Source organism: Sus scrofa, chromosome 6 (genome assembly GCF_000003025.6).
Source record: "Sus scrofa isolate TJ Tabasco breed Duroc chromosome 6, Sscrofa11.1, whole genome shotgun sequence".
Taxonomy (NCBI): domain Eukaryota; kingdom Metazoa; phylum Chordata; class Mammalia; order Artiodactyla; family Suidae; genus Sus; species Sus scrofa.
In genome coordinates, this window is record NC_010448.4 from 71892046 (window position 1) to 71909626 (window position 17581).

The 17581-nt window shown below is 52.3% G+C and overlaps 1 protein-coding gene across 1 annotated transcript in view; it reads left to right on the forward strand.

The window, feature by feature from the left end:
- Positions 1 to 17581, forward strand: part of CLCN6 (chloride voltage-gated channel 6) — a 33105-nt gene that overhangs the window by 10134 nt on the left and 5390 nt on the right. Inside the window, 17 exon segments of the mRNA XM_005664997.3 lie at positions 705 to 771; positions 3423 to 3529; positions 4464 to 4590; positions 5745 to 5812; positions 7385 to 7443; positions 8233 to 8365; positions 9946 to 10059; positions 10333 to 10499; positions 11022 to 11148; positions 14084 to 14210; positions 14444 to 14597; positions 14694 to 14853; positions 14940 to 15046; positions 16068 to 16254; positions 17044 to 17201; positions 17359 to 17438; positions 17441 to 17514. Coding sequence (XP_005665054.2) covers positions 705 to 771; positions 3423 to 3529; positions 4464 to 4590; positions 5745 to 5812; positions 7385 to 7443; positions 8233 to 8365; positions 9946 to 10059; positions 10333 to 10499; positions 11022 to 11148; positions 14084 to 14210; positions 14444 to 14597; positions 14694 to 14853; positions 14940 to 15046; positions 16068 to 16254; positions 17044 to 17201; positions 17359 to 17438; positions 17441 to 17514 — 2016 coding nt within the window.

The window sequence follows — 17581 nt, forward strand, 5'->3', positions numbered from 1 at the left end:
TTGATCTGTCATCATTTATTGTTTCAATATTTAAAGGCCTCTGGGCATTGGCCTGAGGCAAGGCCATAGTTAAAGGCACAAAGCCTTTGATCCTGAATCCATAAAATCAGAAATCTTTGTTAAGTCCAGAGCTTGGGCTTCTGAGAGTGGAATAGTGGAATAGGAGTGGTTTTCTCTTATTTTCTTACTTACCAGGCTAACCGTTGGCTATAAGATGGTTATAAGTCAAAATTGTGACTTATGAAATATAAAATAGTAACAGATATGCAAAAGCTGTATGCTACACCCAAGTGAATGTTGTTTTTGAAAGTAATCTAAGCTCCTCTGCTTATCCAGCTCAGCATCACTGAAAACGTGATTGGAATTCTCCTTGTGAAATTGCCCTTGGAAAGAGTGGAGCAGGTCCTCACACATCTCTGTACTGTGCCTCTCTAGTCATCAGCGGTCTTCCTTGGTCTCAGATTTCTTCTGGCATCCTTTCCTGTCTTCGTGTTTATTCTCCTCCTGTCAGCTTAGCTGCGCACCCGCTTGTGTCCTTAGAGGGCCCGTGCTTAGGTGGGGACCTTCTGTAGCCAGGGCAACTCAGGAAAGCCCATTCACACACGGTCTGTTGGTAACTCGGGAGCATGTGGCCAGGCAGAACAGGCGGGGAGGGGGAGGCGGTGCTCCGAGGGGACACCTGGGGGCTGGCTTACTTTTCACAGGTGGGTCTCTTCGTGGACTTCTTTGCGCGCCTCTTCACCCAGCTCAAGTTCGGAGTGGTGCAGGCCTGTATCCTTTTCACGGTTCTCGGTGTTCCCGGATGTCAGCACTTGCAGTCTGCTTTCCTGTGCAGAAATGAGCTTACCAGTAAATATGATCTCCGAAGAGCTATTTATTCGCCATTCGGGTTTCAGGTATTTCATTATCGTCAAAGAACACAAGGGAAGGACTTTCTTTAATAAACAGAGATGTACTCATAGTAATGGTTCGTAAGACACAAAGCCCAGATACATCTTTTGCCTAATTTATAAATTCAGTGTGGTTCCAATGAAACCTCCAATAGGGTTGTTCCTAGACTTGGAAATTCTCTTCTTAAATTTGCGTAGCAAAGAGCCCAAAGTAGCCAGGGCAGTTGTGAACAGCAAATTGAGACTGGCCGTATGAGAGGTCAAGACGTAGGTGATTTAAGATATAGTTATTGAGGAGTTCCCACTGTGGTGCAGCAGGTTAAGGATCTGGCATTGCTGCTCCCATTCGGATTTAGTCCCTGGCCTGGGAGCTTCCATATGCCATGAGTGTGACCAAAAAAAAAAAAAAAAAAAAAAAATACAGTAATTGAAACAGAATCATGTTCGTGCAGGAACACCCAGTTAGTCCAGTGGGAGATAATAGAGAACCGGAAGCTGGCTCATGCATAGAGAGGGATGCTGTGGATTGCAGAGCTAGTGTCAGACATCAGTGAGAAAGGATGGGTTAGTTAATAAAAGATGATGGGACATCTGGAAAAATGCAAATTTAGCTTCTTGCCTTGGAGTATAAATTAATTCCAGACGGGCCGAAGACGTAAACGGGGGAAGCAACATGTGAAGAGGCGCTGTCAGGTCAAAGAGTAAGGAGTGCTTCCATAGGACTCCAGAAGGCACGGCGGGAAGGGGAGGGTTGATAAACTCGACCGCCTTGAAGAAAATATTCTGTTTTTACAAAAAAACAAAACCGCAAACAACAATACAACACCATAAAGAAACCGAAAAGCAAAGTCTTATTCCCTGTGCATCTAACAGAGAAATAATTCGTATCCAGAATATAAGGAGAACTGCATCTCAATAAGAAAAAAGACTAGGAGTTCCCGTCATGGCGCAGTGGTTAACGAATCCTACTAGAAACCATGAAGTTGCGGGTTCGGTCCCTGCCCTTGCTCAGTGGGTTAACAATCCAGCGTTGCCGTGAGCTGTGGTGTAGGTTGCAGACGCGGCTTGGATCTCTCGTTGCTGTGACTCTGGCGTAGGCCGGTGGCTACAGCTCCGATTCGACCCCTAGCCTGGGAACCTCCATATGCCTCAGGAGCAGCCCAAAGAAATAGCAAAAAGACAAAAAAAAAAAAAAAAAGAAAAAGAAAGAAAAAAGACTAAACATCCTCAAAGAAAACTGAGCAAAGGATGTGATCAGGCAGTTCTCAGGGGGGAAACATTAGCCAGTCAGTAAACCTATGGAAAAGAGCCGCCTTCATACCAGCAGGGAAATGCAAGTTAAATACGTAGGCCGGTACGCCTTCCTGACTCTGGAATTTCTGTCCTGGAAGCAGCCCTCAGACATGCTCAGAGATGGTGACTGCAGCAGCTCTGTGACTGCGAAAGGTGGAAGTCACACCACAAGGGAGGATGCGAAAATCGATGTTCATATGATATAATTTTACGCGGAAGTTAAAGTAAATGAACCAGAGGTGTTGTATCAGCCTGGCTGATGCTCAGAATGTGTTAAGGGAGAGAAAAAAGGACATTGTAGACCATGCATGAAAGGCACTGCTGTTGTTTTAATTTCAGAAACACATAGAACAGCGTGGATGCAAATGGAAACACTCGGGCGAGGATGTGTGATCCTTTCCGGTCAGTGGTTTCTTCCAGGGGAGAGAGGGAAACACAAAGGGTTTTGTTGTTGTTGTTAGTGGTATCTAATGTTTTCATTAACAACAACAAAACTCGGGAGTTCCCGTTGTGGCTCAGGGGTGAACAAACCCAACTAGCATCCATGATGACGTGGGTTCCATGCCTGGCCTCGCTCAGTGGGTTCAGGATCCGGTGTGGCTGTGGCTGTGGTATAGGCCGGCAGCAACAGCTCTGATTGGACCCCTAGCCTGGGAACCTCCACATGCCTCAGGTGCAGCCCTAAAAAGACAAGCCAAAAAAAAAAAAAATACTTGGAGCAAATATGATGCAACACTGAGGTTTATTAAAGCGTGCGCTATGGGGAGTACAGGTGTTTGTACATTATAACGTTTGAAGTATTTCATCATTTAAAAATGATTCCTTGGGGTTCCTGTTGTGGCTCAGCAATAATGAACCCTACTAGTATCCATGAGGAAGTGGGTTCGATCTCTGGACCCGCTCAGTGGGTTAAAGATCCAGCGTTGCCATGAGCTTTGGTATAAGTGGATCCCGCGTTGCTGTGGCTGTGGTGTAGGCCGGCAGCTGCAGCTGTGAGTGGACCCCTAGCCTGGGAACTTGCGTATGCTGCAGGTGTGGCCTTAAAAATATAAATACGTACATATATACATAAAATGGTTCCTACTCTAGGAGACATCTCAGGCAGCTGGGGTTTTTTATAAAGTTTATCTACAGGGACAGAAAGATGTGCAGTAAGCAGCCACCATGCTGCAGAAGAGAAAGGTGATGGCACGACCTTCCCCGTGGCGGACACGTTTTTCCTTAACCCAGTGTCTGTAGCGGTGGAGGAATGCAGCCAGAAAGGCTGCCTCGCCCTGTCCCTCCTTGAACTCATGGGTTTCAACTTGACCTTTGTCTTCTTCGCCAGCCTTCTTGTTCTAATCGAGGTAAGTCACTGTGGGGGTTGTCTTCTTGCTTATGAGCTTTGGGATTCCGGCGCTCACTTTTCCCCATCTCCATTTCCCAAGTGTCAGGAAACTGAATTAAACATACTAGAACAGATTCCTGGAGTTCCCATCGTGGCTCACCAGTTAATGAACCTACTAGCATCCATGAGGATGCAGGTTCAATCTCTGGTCTCAGTCAGTGGGTTAAGGCTCCAGGGTTGCCATGAGCTGTGGTATAGGTAACATACGTGGCTCGGATCCCACGTTGCTGTGACTGTGGTATAGGCCTGTGGCTACAGCTCCGATTTGACCCTAGCCTGGGAACCTCCATATGCCGCAGGTGCGGCCCTAAAAAGACTATCTATATGTACATGTATGTATATATGAATCTATATGTATATCGATTCCTGTGGAACAAGCAGCCTCTCGTTCCCTTAGAGGTGTTTCTGAAAGTCAAGGTCTCAGCCTCTGGTGAGATTATAGAGGAAAAAATCGAGATTAGGAGGGCAGTTCTCAACCTTGGCAGCACATCAGAAATACCTGGCGAATTCTTAAAATGACTTCAAATAACTTTAAAATACTTCAAACTTAAATACATTAAACTTCAGAAACCTTTAAAATAACTAAAAATGACTGCCCAGAGGAAAGAGGCGAAAATCTCAGGAAGTGAAGTGCCTGCTCTGATGGTTGAAAGGCCCCCAAGGTGATGTGAATCACTGGGAATGTGTTAGGAATGCATCAGACCTCCTGAGGCAGGAACCCCGGGGGGGCGGGCAGCATCTGGTTTAATGGGCCCACCGGGCGTTGCTGCTGCTGCTGCTGCTGCTGCTGCTGCTGGTGAAGAAGCTCAGTTCATCCTCTTAGCGGGGCTGTCCAGGGTGAGCCGTGGAGCTGGTGGATTCTGAGTTGTGGCTGCACCTGCTCTCCCCATCAGCCAGTGGCTGCAGGTTCTGGGATACCCGAGATCAAATGCTACCTGAATGGTGTGAAGGTGCCGGGAATCGTCCGTCTGCGGACCCTGCTCTGCAAAGTCTTCGGAGTGCTGTTCAGTGTGGCTGGAGGTAAGGAGGTCTTTCTGACTTTTTGTTGTTATTACTCAATGAATTTTACTATATTTATAGTTGTACAATGATCATCACAACAAAATTATAGCATTTCCATCCCAAACCCCCAGTGCGTCCCCCCACCCTCGAATGTGTCTCCTTTGGAAACCGTAAGTTTTTCTTTTTTTTTTTTTTGTTGTTGTTGTTGTTGCTATTTCTTGGGCCGCTCCCGAGGCATATGGAGGTTCCCAGGCTAGGGGTTGAATCGGAGCTGTAGCCACCGGCCTACGCCAGAGCCACAGCAACGCGGGATCCGAGCCGCGTCTGCAACCTACACCACAGCTCACGGCAACGCCGGATCCTTAACCCACTGAGCAAGGGCAGGGACCAAACCCGCAACCTCATGGTTCCTAGTCGGATTCGTTAACCACTGTGCCACGACGGGAACTCCCGTAAGTTTTTCAAAGTCTGTGAGTCAGTGTCTGTGGTACAAAGCAGCTCATCGCGTTCTTTTTTAGACTCCACGTGTAAGCGACCGCATGTGATGCTGGTGGGTCTTCCTGACTTTTATCCCTCAGGCATCCAAGGGGCGAAGATGACAGGAAGCGTTATGTGTGTACACGAGCTGGATGTGGATTTGAAGCCTCGCCTTCAAGCGGATCTCTGTACCTTTTATTGATGGGTTATTTTTAAAATGCAGACGCTGTTAATAAGTTACCATTCAGAGATATCTGAGCAACACACCATTGAGTTTTGAAGTCTAGTTGGTTTGTGGAGTTGGCTTTTAGCAAAGTCAGCAGGCTTTTTGTGTAAAATGCCAGATAGTAAATATTTTAGGCTTTGTGGGCCAGGAGGCAAAATAGGAGCCATTAACTTAAACTTATATAATCACTTATTAAATGTATCCATGTGAAAATGTAAAAACCATTCTGAGCTCTCAAGCTGTGCAGAAACAGGCAGCAAGCCTATCTTGGGCCACAGGGCATGGTGTGCTAACCCCCAATTTAGATTTTCAAGATTATTTGATGGGCATCTCCTCACTCTTTCTCTTATAAAGTCACTTGATCATCTCTGTTTTACAGTTGTCGAGAGAAGGGTCAGTGTGACAGAGGCCTCCTGACCCGAACTGTTCTGTGCTGACTCATGGTCTCCCCTTTTCCACCTGTTCCCAGGGCTCTTTGTGGGGAAGGAAGGCCCAATGATCCACAGTGGGTCGGTGGTGGGCGCTGGCCTCCCGCAGGTAAGGGTTGACGGGAGGGAAGTGGGGGTGTCCCTCAGAGTGGGCTCCTAGTTAGGGGCCCGTCTGTGGTTGAATTTGGGAAAAAATCTGTTGGGAGCAACCTAACATGGCTTTGGAATCTGATGTGTCAGTTTGGGCTGGTATGAAAATGATGTGGTCTCTTTCCCTGGAGAGCAGGTAGCTGGTACCTCGAGGTTTTAACGAGGTCCTGCTGAGTCCCAGGAGCAGACGTGGGATGTAGAGGAAATCTGCTCAATAGGAAGTCACCTGCTGCTCCCACAGCCTTTGCCGGGCACCTCCGCCCAAGGTCGTTTGTGGAGCATCCCAGGGCTGCCAGATCCCTAGAGCCTGGAAGCCTTGGCTGAGATGGTTTCAGGCACAGTCTGTGCTGGTACCGCTGGAGGCAGCAGGAGGGTGATGGCTGTTCCTTGTCAGGTGCTGTCTCGGCCAGCCCATCTCTATACCAATTCCTTTCTTCAGAGGTACCTTGAGAGTTTTGTTGTCCTGCTCATCGTCATCCTTTGATGAGGAGCTGAGGCTCGGGCTCCCTGACTCCCATTCTCCTGGGCTATTCCACGTTGAGAGGTCTCAGTTCCTTGTAAACTGTCACTTACTGACATTCGCATCTCATGATCTAGGAGCAGGAAGTTTCCTCCCTCCCTGTGATTGTGAGCAAAGGAGTGGAGACCATCTTTTGATCTCTCTCATTCCTGCCTCATCTGGTCCACATCCAGCACCCACCTCCCGGAAGTGAGCTAAGAGGTGGAAGGAGGCCCAGCTTGGACAGGGCAGCAGCCCGAGATTTTGTCGAGCCATTGGAAAGTTGGCCCTCCTGGCCCTTCCTCTGCGGCTGCCCCAAGCAGAGCTCACATTATCTTCTGCAGCAGCTTTCGGTTCCTACCAACCCTTTGCTCAGCTGTTTCCTCGTTTTCTTTCTGACTTGTTGACTGTGTACACAATGCAATTTCTTTCTTTTTTTTTTCTTTTTTGCCTTTTTAGAGCTGCACCTGCAACATACAGAAGTTCCCAAGCTAGGGGTCAAATCAGAGCTGCAGCTGCCGGCCTACACCACAGCCACAGCCACACGGGATCCAAGCCACAACTGTAACCTACTCCACAGCTCACAGCAACACCAGATCCTTAACCCACTGAGTGAGGCCAGGGATCGAACCTGCATGCATCCTCATGGATACTAATTGGGTTTGTTACCACTGAGCCAAAATGGGAACTCCCCAAATGCAATTTCTGAAGAGCCTAGAAATTGGGGGCAGAAAAAGAACTGCCTCCCCTGGAGTTCCCTGGTGGCTCAGTGGGTTAAGGATCTGGTGTTATCACTGCGGTGGCTCTGGTTACAGCTGTGGCATGGGTTTGATCACTGGCCCGGGAATTTCTACATGCTGCAGGCACTACCAAAAGAAGAAAAAAGAGGGGCCTTCGTAAAGTCACTTCTCGTTTTCCAGTCGCAGTCCTTGACTCCTTGCGGTGTGCTGCCCAAGTGCCCTCAGGCCCAGCAACTCCCAGCGCTGAGACTCCTCAGCTCTGACCCTCTGACTCAGTTTTCTCTCGTTCCAGTTTCAGAGCATCTCCCTGCGGAAGATCCAGTTTAACTTCCCCTACTTCCGAAGTGACAGGTATGGGAAAGTTAAGAATGGGGTTTTTTTGGAAACAACAAGGTATTCATTTGCCTCTCAGACCCTACGCTTGCTCTCGCCCGGGTCACAGCCTCTCCTGCGGGGCAGGCGGTACACGAAACCCGACCCTTAGGAAGCAGGAGATGGGCTTTGAATTATTCTTCTGAAAATAAGGAGCACGAGGGCCAAGCAGACCCAGTGGCTTCTCTCTTTGTCCTAACATAGGGCCTAGAAGCATCTCGGACAATGAAGAACATGGTCCGAGAATATACATGTGACCAAAAAAGTCCTCGAACTTGTTATCGAGAATGGAGTTTGTTGGCTTGGTCAGCTGCCTCTCGGGGTTGGAGGGTCTCTTTGGGGTACCCTTCACCTTGCGGGGTTTGCATGGGTTACGTGCACACCAGCAAGGCCCTCGCAGTCAGGGGCCCAGGGTCAGGGTTGTGGTCTCCCTTCCTGCCTCGGTGTTGCTGTGGTCGGTGTTCCTGTGGGCACTGTCGCCTGCCCCTCTGCCGGCGGCCACACTTGCACATTTTCTCTGGCGCTGGGCTTTCTGGAGCATTTAGAATCTACCAATGTCAGGGAGCCTGTGCTCCTGCTGGGGCTCCAGTGGGGAGGGCGTTTGGGTCATAGGTGAACCGTGTCCTCCTCCGCAGAGACCTGCCCTTCACGAGCCCTGACTGTTCGTGGGTCTGTGTATGCTAAAACGTTGCTGCATGAGAGAGTGAAAAACTGCCTTTTGCAGCCCGAGAGCTGTTTCTCAGCTACACAAACCCTCTCTCTCCTCAGGGACAAGCGGGACTTTGTGTCAGCAGGGGCAGCCGCGGGAGTCGCTGCAGCTTTTGGGGCCCCCATTGGGGGTACCTTGTTCAGTCTGGAGGAGGGCTCGTCCTTCTGGAACCAGGGGCTCACGTGGAAAGTGGTGAGGCCACACCCCCAACGTTCAACTGGGTATCTCCTAGTCCTTGCGGTTACTGGCGGTTTTTCCCCCACTTTCACTGGTTTTAAGAGACATATTTTATATACAGTATAAATATCTGAAAATAAAAGGAGCTGGAAAGGGATATCACGCAAACACTGACCAAAATAGGGCTGGGGAGGAGTTTATTAAAGTTAAAGGGGACTTTGAGTCTGGCGGGGGAGGGTTGCTAAAATGAAGGACACTTCACAGTGCTAAAAGGAACAGTTTAGTCCTTAGTTTTTTGGGTTGTTTGTTTGTTTTTGACTTTTTAGGGCCGCACCTGTGGCATATGGAGGTTCCCAGGCTAGGGGTCAAATCGGAGCTGCAGCCGCTGGCCTACGCCACAGCCACAGCAACACGGGATCCAACCTACATGACAGCTCCCTGCAGCGCCAGATCCTTAACACACTGAGCGAGGCCGGGGACTGAGCAAGGCCAGGGATCGAACCTGTGTCCTCATGGATGCTCGTCAGATTCATTTCCACTGAGCCACAACAGGAACTCCTAGTCCTTAGTTTCAGTTAACCAGTAGTTTTGATGAGACCAAGAGAATTTGCAGTATTGGAAACTCACGGCTGCCGGCCCACACCACAGTCACAGCAACGCTGGATCTGAGCCGTGCCTGCGACTTACACCACAGCTCATGGCAACGCTGGATCCTTAACCCACTGAGTGAGGCCAGGGATCGAACCCACCACCTCATGGTAACTAGTCGGATTCATTTCCATGGCACCACGGTGGGAACTCCAGACCGTGGACTTTGTGTCCCTCCCCTGGTGATCCTCTTCCTGTCCTGTCACACTGCTGTTATCCTCTCCAGACGAACCATGGCCCCTGAATCGTGGGCCGGCCGTGGTCCTGAGGCGGGTGGCAGCAGAGCCACACGCGAGCCCCTTCTCCTCCCTCGGGGAGCACGTCTTCCCCTGGTCCTTACTCTTCTTGGTTTGGCCCAGGGTCTGGTGTGTAATAGGCTATAAATCGAGTAGTCCTTCACGGTAGGGTCTCTGGGAGTTCTGAAACCACGAGAGGTTAAGAATCTGACTGCAGCGGCTCAGGTCTCTGCAGAGGCACAGATTCAACTCCTGGCCCCGCACAGTGGGTTAAAGGATTTGGCATTGCCGCAGCTGTGGCTCAGATTCAGTCCCTGACCCGGGAACCTCCATATGCTGTGGGTGAGGCCATAAAAACAAGTAAATAAACCAAAAAATAGGCTGCCTGAATGCAAACTTCTTGCAGCCTGCTTTCCAGCTCCTCCCCCTTGAGGTGTACTTGCTGCCATGTTTCCCAGGTCCAGGGTTTGCAGGTCTCTCCTTGGAGCAGCAGGTTTACGGGGACGTGTCTGGCAGAGAGCAGGGCTTGTCACTCTTCAGTGTTCTAGTGGGAGCTCCCCAGTGGCCTAGTGGTCAGGACTCTGCTCCTTCACCACTGTGGCCCCGGTTCAACCTCTGGTCTGCAAACGGAGATCCCACATCAAACAGCTGCGTACGGTGGCTGAAAAACCTAAGGCAGAAATGTTCTTGTTTTTGTCCCCTGTCCTCTAGCTCTTTTGTTCCATGTCTGCCACCTTCACTCTCAACTTCTTTCGTTCTGGGATTCAGTTTGGAAGTTGGGGTTCCTTCCAGCTCCCTGGATTGCTGAACTTCGGCGAGTTTAAGGTACGTGTTGTCCTTGCCCCCAGAATTTCTTTCTTGACCCGTGAAAATTGCTCCTAAGTCAAGTGCCAGGGAGCAGCAGTCGGAAGGGTAGGTGCCCGTCCCTCTCTCGGGTCTCCCGAAAGCCTCTGCTCACCAGGGCCGCTTCCAGCGCTGCGCCGGCTCTGGTAGAGAGCAGGCGGCCTGGCCTCTTGTCTCTGTCTCTCGGCTCCTGTCCCTTCCTGTTCTCATGGGCACTCTGGTTTTTCTCTCTCCCTCCCTCGCCCCTTCTCTCAGTGCTCTGACTCTGATAAAAAATGTCATCTCTGGACAGCTATGGACTTGGGGTTCTTCGTCGTGATGGGGGTCACTGGGGGCCTCCTGGGAGCCACATTCAACTGTCTGAACAAGAGGCTTGCAAAGTACCGCATGCGAAACGTGCACCCGAAACCTAAGCTCGTCAGGTACCCGTGCAGCGCCTCCCCCGCCTGCTGCAGCTCCTGAGCCCCATGTGGACCGGGCCGTCTCTCCCGAGGAACGGACCCCGCTTTCCCAACCAGCTTCGATGTCGTGTCCTTGCCCGAGATTCCTCAGACCGGCCAAAAGGCCGAGGCCGAGCTTAATTTGTATCCGAGCAGCCGGCTGGCCCCCGCCTCTCTGGATTTGGCCACTAAGATGCCTGGCAAGGCAGCCCTGGCCCCGCCGAGGGCCGAGCTCTCATGAGCCTCCTGCCTAGCCCTGCAACAGAAGGCCCTGCCCTTCCTCGGAGGGAGACGGTGTGGCCACAGCAGCCCGTGTTACTGGCTCGTCACGTTTCACGTACACGTTGCCAGCCGCAGCCAGTGGCTGATGAGTTCCGCACAAGCGCTGACTGCCCGGGGCTGCTGGGCCGGCTCTTGGGGGAAGGGCGGGTGGGGGTAGGCCGTTTTTGAGTCCCCAAGACCTGGTGACCTTTCCTCTGTGGTAACACTGTGCGTTGCCCCTAGGGTCTTGGAGAGCCTCTTGGTGTCCCTGGTGACCACCGTGGTGGTGTTTGTGGCCTCCATGGTGTTGGGAGAGTGCCGACAGATGTCTTCGGCGGGGCAAGTCGGCAACGACTCCTTCCAGCTCCAGGTAACCCCAGTGCAGCCGCTGCCTTCATCCTACACCAGAAATGTGGGACCTGCCACTGTTTAGAGCTGGTAGATGTGTTGGGGTCCTTGTTCCACACATGCATCATCAGATTGCTGAGAGGATGTGCAGCGGATCCCCACTTTTTCACTCTTGTGAACAATCCTGGGCGTCGAGTTCCCATTGTGGTTCAGTGGTAACGAACCCAAGTAGTATCCATGAGGACGTGAGTTTGACCCCAGGCCTCATTTACTGGGTAGGGATCTGGTATTGCCGTGAGCTGTGGTGTAGGTGGCAGGTGTGGCCTGGATCCCTCGTTGCTGTGGCTGTGGCGTAGGCCAGCAGCTGTAGCTCTGATTCGACCCTAGCCTGGGAACTTACATAAGCCGCAAGTGCAGCCCTAAAAAGCAGAAGAAAAAAAAATCCTGGGCATCACGGAGGAGACTCCACTCCCTCCCGCCCCGTCTCCCCGCCCCTCGGGAAGCTGACTGTCTGCTCCTCCTCGAGCCTCAGTTTGCTCTTCGGCCCCCTCCACCCCTGAAATGTGCCCACCAGCCTGGCCTGGGAGGAAGAGGTGCCTGTCTCAGGGCACATGTCTCTTGGCCCTTCCCGCATCTTCTGGTTCCTGCTGGGTTTAGATCATTTACTGACATACTTCCTTTTTGTGTTTCTCCTTTTCCTTTCTCCAGAGTATACATTATTTTCTACAACTTTTCCCTGAAGAGCAGGGTCAGTGAGGCAGACATTGGAGCTTACATTACCCTGTGTTTTTCGGTCCAACCCAGTGAGCCTGAGAGCTGGCCTCTAGAGTGGAGGCTGGAGGTTCTGCCACTTGGTGCTCCGAGCCCCCTGGGGCTTTGGTCTTGAATGGCTGCCAAAGGGAACAGTCAGTGAACATCTAGGATCCGAGGTCAGCAAATTGCAGCCTGTGGGCCAAATCTGGCCCTTGGCAACTGCTCGGTTTTGTTCAACCCCCAAGCTAAGAATGGTTTTTACATTTTTAAAGGGTTGGAAAGAAAAAAGAAAAAACAGTAGGAGAGTATATGACAGAGACTGCATATGGCCTGCAAAGCCTAAATATCTGGTTCTTTACAGGCAAAAAAGTGTGTTGATCTCTGCTCCTAGCTGTTCCCCAAGGCCACCTTGTTACTAGACCAGTTTTTTCCTGAGTGTGTTCTGAGGACCACTGATACACATGATGCAGGAGGAAAAAGGTTCCATGATCAGGTGTGTAAACCAGAGCTAAGTAGGTTTAATACAGGACTTCCCAGGACCTTTGAAATTCCAAGAAGTGGTATGAATGTTTGGGATGTTTGTTGCTGCCAGGTGTTCCGTCAGCCCTGCCCACACATCCCCACTTGATCCTCACCACTGCCACGTTGGCCAGTGTCACCCCCATTTTACCGATGAGAAAACTGAGGCAAACCAGGATCTTGCCCAAGACCCCTCAGCTGGTAATACAGGCACACGGTAGGAGCTGTTCCCATTTCGTAGATGAGGAAACAGAAGCTTCGCAAAATGAAATAACCTTTCCTAAGGTCCCCAGATCGTGGAAGCGGAGAGTCCAATCCATCTGATCATGGAACCTGTTCTCTGCTCTTTGCAGACACTGATTTCCAGCAGGCGCTGATACTTCTGTCCGCGTTTGACCATAGGACTCTGCCAAGCCCCTTCAGGATGGGGGTCCTGCAGACGTAGTTTGGGGAACACTGCACGTGTTTGTTTTTCAGGGGTCCTCTCGGCTTGTCCACCCTTCACTCTTCTGCCCACACGTCCCCTTTGCCAGCAACTCCCTGCCAGGCGCTGCCGGTAGGGGGCGCTCTTCTATTTCCTAGAGCAGCCTTCACCCGGCTGGTAGGGTTACAGAAGCCCAGCACCTTGTACCATTAGCAGTGTTCACATGAGGGCGTCCTTCCAGCGTCACTGAGAGAATCGAATGCAGGAGCAGTCATCTCCCTGGGTAGCTTGGCAGTAACATTCCAGTTGTTGGCCCACTGGTAGGTACGAGGTCCACCCCCTGTGTTCTTGGAAATCACCAGCCAGAACACAAAGACCTCTGATGAGTCCAGCAGTGCCAGGTTCTCGCCTTCCCCCAAAGTGATGAGGAGAACGGGAGGGCCGGAACGCGGAGAGAAAAGCTCTTTTCCCAGCTGGGGTTTTGTTCAACCAGGTCGCGGAGGCCGTCAGGAGCACGGCGTCCGCACCAGGCCACGTGTATGTGGGTTTTCCATTCAGAATGATGTTGGGGCTTTAGGTCAAGCTGTACCCTGGACACTCCTCCACAGACACCTGTCCACTCCCGGCCACTTGTCAGTCCCTCACCTCGTCCTCCACAGTCCCTGGTGCCCTCGGGCTGGACTTCCAGCAGCACTGCTCACAGAATTGGTGCTGGGAGAGGAAGCAGAGCCAGGCCTATGGTGAATCAAAATTGCAGTCACATTTTTGTTATGAATGTGGATGAACAAGAGCCCTCTTCCTAATTCTCTCATTCTCAAGGTGCAAGGAGCACAGTGTCACAGTCGGCTGCTCTTGGGTATTAATCTGGGTATTTTTGTTTTGTTTTGTTTGTCTTTTTAGGGCTGCACTCACAGCATATGGAAGTTCTCAGGCTAGGGGTTGAATTGGAGCTGTAGCCACTAGCCTACACCCCAGCCACAGCAATACCAGATTCAAGCCGTGTCTGTGATCTACACCACAGTTCACGGCAACGCCAGATCCTTAACCCACTGAGTGAGGCCAGGAATCCCTCAGGGATACTAGTCAGATTTGTTTCCACTGCGCCATGACGGAATTCCTCCATCTGTTTTTAACTGCCTGTTTAATTTATGGGTAGAGCTTGCAAGCCAGACTCTTTGGACCGAGCTGGAGGCATCCCCCTTGAAGTCTCACGTGCCCTGGTCAAGGGCCCTTACATTAACTTTTGGATCCTGCCCCTCAGGTCACATCAGAGGATGTGAATTCAAGTATCAAGACCTTCTTTTGTCCCAACGAGACCTACAATGACATGGCCACACTCTTCTTCAATCCCCAGGAGTCGGCCATCCTCCAGCTCTTCCACCAGGATGGTGAGTTTCTGGGGGATTGGGTTTTTTGGCAGGAAGCAAATGATTATTCCTCTGCCCCTCCTGTGGATCCTCAGACGCAGCCAGTCTTGCTCTTGGTTCTGAGCGAGAACAGGACTTTTAATTTGTAATCCCAACCCAGACAAGATTCGGGTTTCTGCCTCTGGCACTGCAGGTGAACCTCGGGGAGCTGAGGCAGCCGTCTTAGACTCTGTCGGTCTGTTCTTGCTTTGCAGGCACTTTTAGCCCCATCACTTTGGCCTTGTTCTTCGTCCTCTATTTCGTACTTGCGTGTTGGACTTACGGCATTTCTGTTCCCAGTGGCCTTTTTGTGCCTTCTCTGCTGTGTGGAGCTGCTTTTGGACGTTTAGTTGCCAATGTCCTCAAAAGGTACTCTGTGTGTGTGTGTGCGTGCATATGCACGTGTGTGACCCGTCCCCCCCCAGTATGATCCTAAGCCACCTTCTTGGTTTCTTTCTTCACCAGCTACATTGGACTGGGTCACATCTACTCCGGGACCTTTGCCCTGATTGGCGCCGCAGCTTTCTTGGGCGGGGTCGTCCGAATGACCATCAGCCTCACGGTCATCCTGATCGAGTCGACCAACGAGATCACCTACGGCCTTCCCATCATGATCACCCTGATGGTGAGCACGCCCCTCCTGGCCTCTTCCAGGTCCAGGGCCAGGTCTGACACCGTGACTGCTCGTCAAGGCTGCGCTTTGCGTTTCAGGTGGCCAAGTGGACCGGGGACTTTTTCAACAAGGGCATTTACGACATCCACGTGGGCCTGAGAGGCGTGCCACTTCTGGAATGGGAGACGGAGGTGGAGATGGACAAGTAAGGCCATGCTGCCTCATCATGTTCTAGTTCCAGGGTTTACGGCTTTCGGGCCCAGGCGTGTTGCCATAAAGTAGGGAAGAGTAAGTCAGAAATTCAGGTCCTGGGTTGGAAGAAGGTGAAATGGTAAATAGCAGTAGGAAGGTCCTTCCAACAGCAAACACGTCTGTCCCCAGGCATGTTCGGGACAGTGGAGCGGCCCCATGTGGCTGGGGCCTGGGGCAGGCGGGGTGGCCCTGTGGTTTGTTCGGCCGCTGTGGCCTTGTGGTTAAATAGGTGTTAGGATCGAATGTGTAAATTAAGGGTCTGAGCCCTGTGAGTCAGAGCCGCTGCCTCGTGTGCGCCCGGTGAGGTGTCGTACCATCAGCGGTGGTGACTCGGGTGGAATCGCCAGCCTGTCCGTCGGCTCATGGATAGTTGGGCCTCCCATGCTGGGTAGCATGCAAGGCGCCTAAAGTCTAACATAGGGTCAGTCACCTTCTGGAAAGGGCCAGATAGTAAATGTTTATTGGCTTCGCAGGTCACATGGTCTCCGTCACAACTAGTCTGCTCTGCTGTCATAGTGCAGAAGCAGCCATAGGCAGGATGTAAACGAGCGAGCGTGAGCAGATGGGACCTATGGCTGACAGTTGCCATCCCTGGTCTCAAGGGACACCCAGACATTACTGTGTTAATTCCAATATAAGGAGCAGTTCAGCGGTCATTCATAGCATGTGCTCTGGGGGCCTGAGGAGGGCTGGCCAACACCCTTGCACCCAGCAAGTGGGTGAGAGGACCTTTGCATTGAGCCGAGGGCCTTGGGCCACCCACCTGCGAAGCGGGGAAGGGTTCCAGGCATGGGGAACGGCATGTGCAAAGTGGGGGAAGTGCCAGGGAGCGCTTGTGTTCAAAGATCCGCTAGAGAAGGTTCAGAAGAGGGGCTGGGGGCCCAGGCAGTGCAGAGAACCAGCGCAGCCCCTTCACCCCTTGTCTGGGTGCCGTGGGCTCTGTCGTGAGGCTGGACGGCTTCCCTCCTCCCTAGACTGCGAGCCAGCGACATCATGGAGCCCAACCTGACCTATGTCTACCCGCACACCCGCATCCAGTCTCTGGTCAGCATCCTGCGCACCACGGTCCACCACGCCTTCCCGGTGGTCACGGAGAATCGGGGCAACGAGAAGGAGTTCATGAAGGGCAACCAGCTCATCAGTAACAACATCAAGTTCAAGGTAAAGAATGCAGCTCCAGCGGAGAGGTGAGGGGTGGACAGGTGGTTCCTCGATGCTTGCGCTGATCCCCGGCCTGTCGCACCCCGTAGAGGGGCTGGCCCTGCCTGGCTCCCGTGGAAATCAACACTCTTTCATTGTTTGTGACAACAAGTACCGACAGGCGAGTAGAGAGGTTGTGAGGCCATCCAGAGTGTTCGTTCCAACTCCAGTAGGCACGGGGATAGATTGTTGTTTCAGTCAGTGGTCTTCAGTATTCTGCGTGAGTTGTATCGGCGAGGGTTCTGAGTTGCCAGCAACAGAAATGGACTTGGACCTACTTAAGAAAGAAACAAGTCCAAGTTCGCTTCATGGTTCAGTGTTAATGAACCCAACTAGAATCTATGAGAATGTGGCTTTGATCCCTGGCCTCGCTCAGTCCGTGAGCTCTGGTGTAGGTTGCAGACGCGGCTGGGATCTGGCGTTGCTGTGGCTGTGGTATAGGCTGGCAGCTGTAGCTCCGATTGGACCCCTAGTCTGGGAACTCCATATGCCGAGGGTGCAGCCCTTAAAAAAAAAAGGAGAATGGAGATCCCGTCCCCAAATCAAAGGAGTGGAGGTGTTGGGCTGGCCAAAACCTTGGGCTCTGAGAGGTTCCTTTGAATCACAAGCCTCTGAGCCACCGTGAGGATTTCTTGGAGGTCGGACACGGGCCTGTGCCTTGACCCTCGCCGTCCTCCAAATCCTTACCTGAGTGGACACTCAGGTGCGGCCATGCCCAGCCATCTGCCATCATGCCCCTCCCACCCACAGAAGTCCAGCATCCTCACCCGCGCCGGCGAGCAGCGCAGGCGGAGCCAGTCCATGAAGTCCTACCCGTCCAGCGAGCTGCGGAACATGTGCGACGAGCATGTGACCGCTGAGGATCCGGGCGAGAAGGAGGACCTCCTGCAGCAGATGCTGGAGCGGAGGTGAGGGAGGGAGGGAGTGCGGCGCTGGTCCTGCCCCTGCTGCCTGCAGGGCCAGCTGCTCAGCCCCGCCCCCTGGGCGGTCCCTGGGGTCCGGGACGTGGATGGGACGCGATCCTGCTGAGGGTGCCCTAGGCAGCGTCTGGTTTTTGTGTAACAGATACACTCCCTACCCCAACCTATACCCTGACCAGTCCCCGAGTGAAGACTGGACCATGGAGGAGCGCTTCCGCCCGCTGACCTTCACGGCCTGATCCTGCGCTCGCAGCTCGTCACCCTGCTCGTCCGAGGAGTTTGTTACTCTGAAAGCCAGTCAGTGAGTCTCCACTCCTGTCCACACTGCGATTCTGGGAGGCTCGGGGTGGCAGGAACAATCCCTGCGT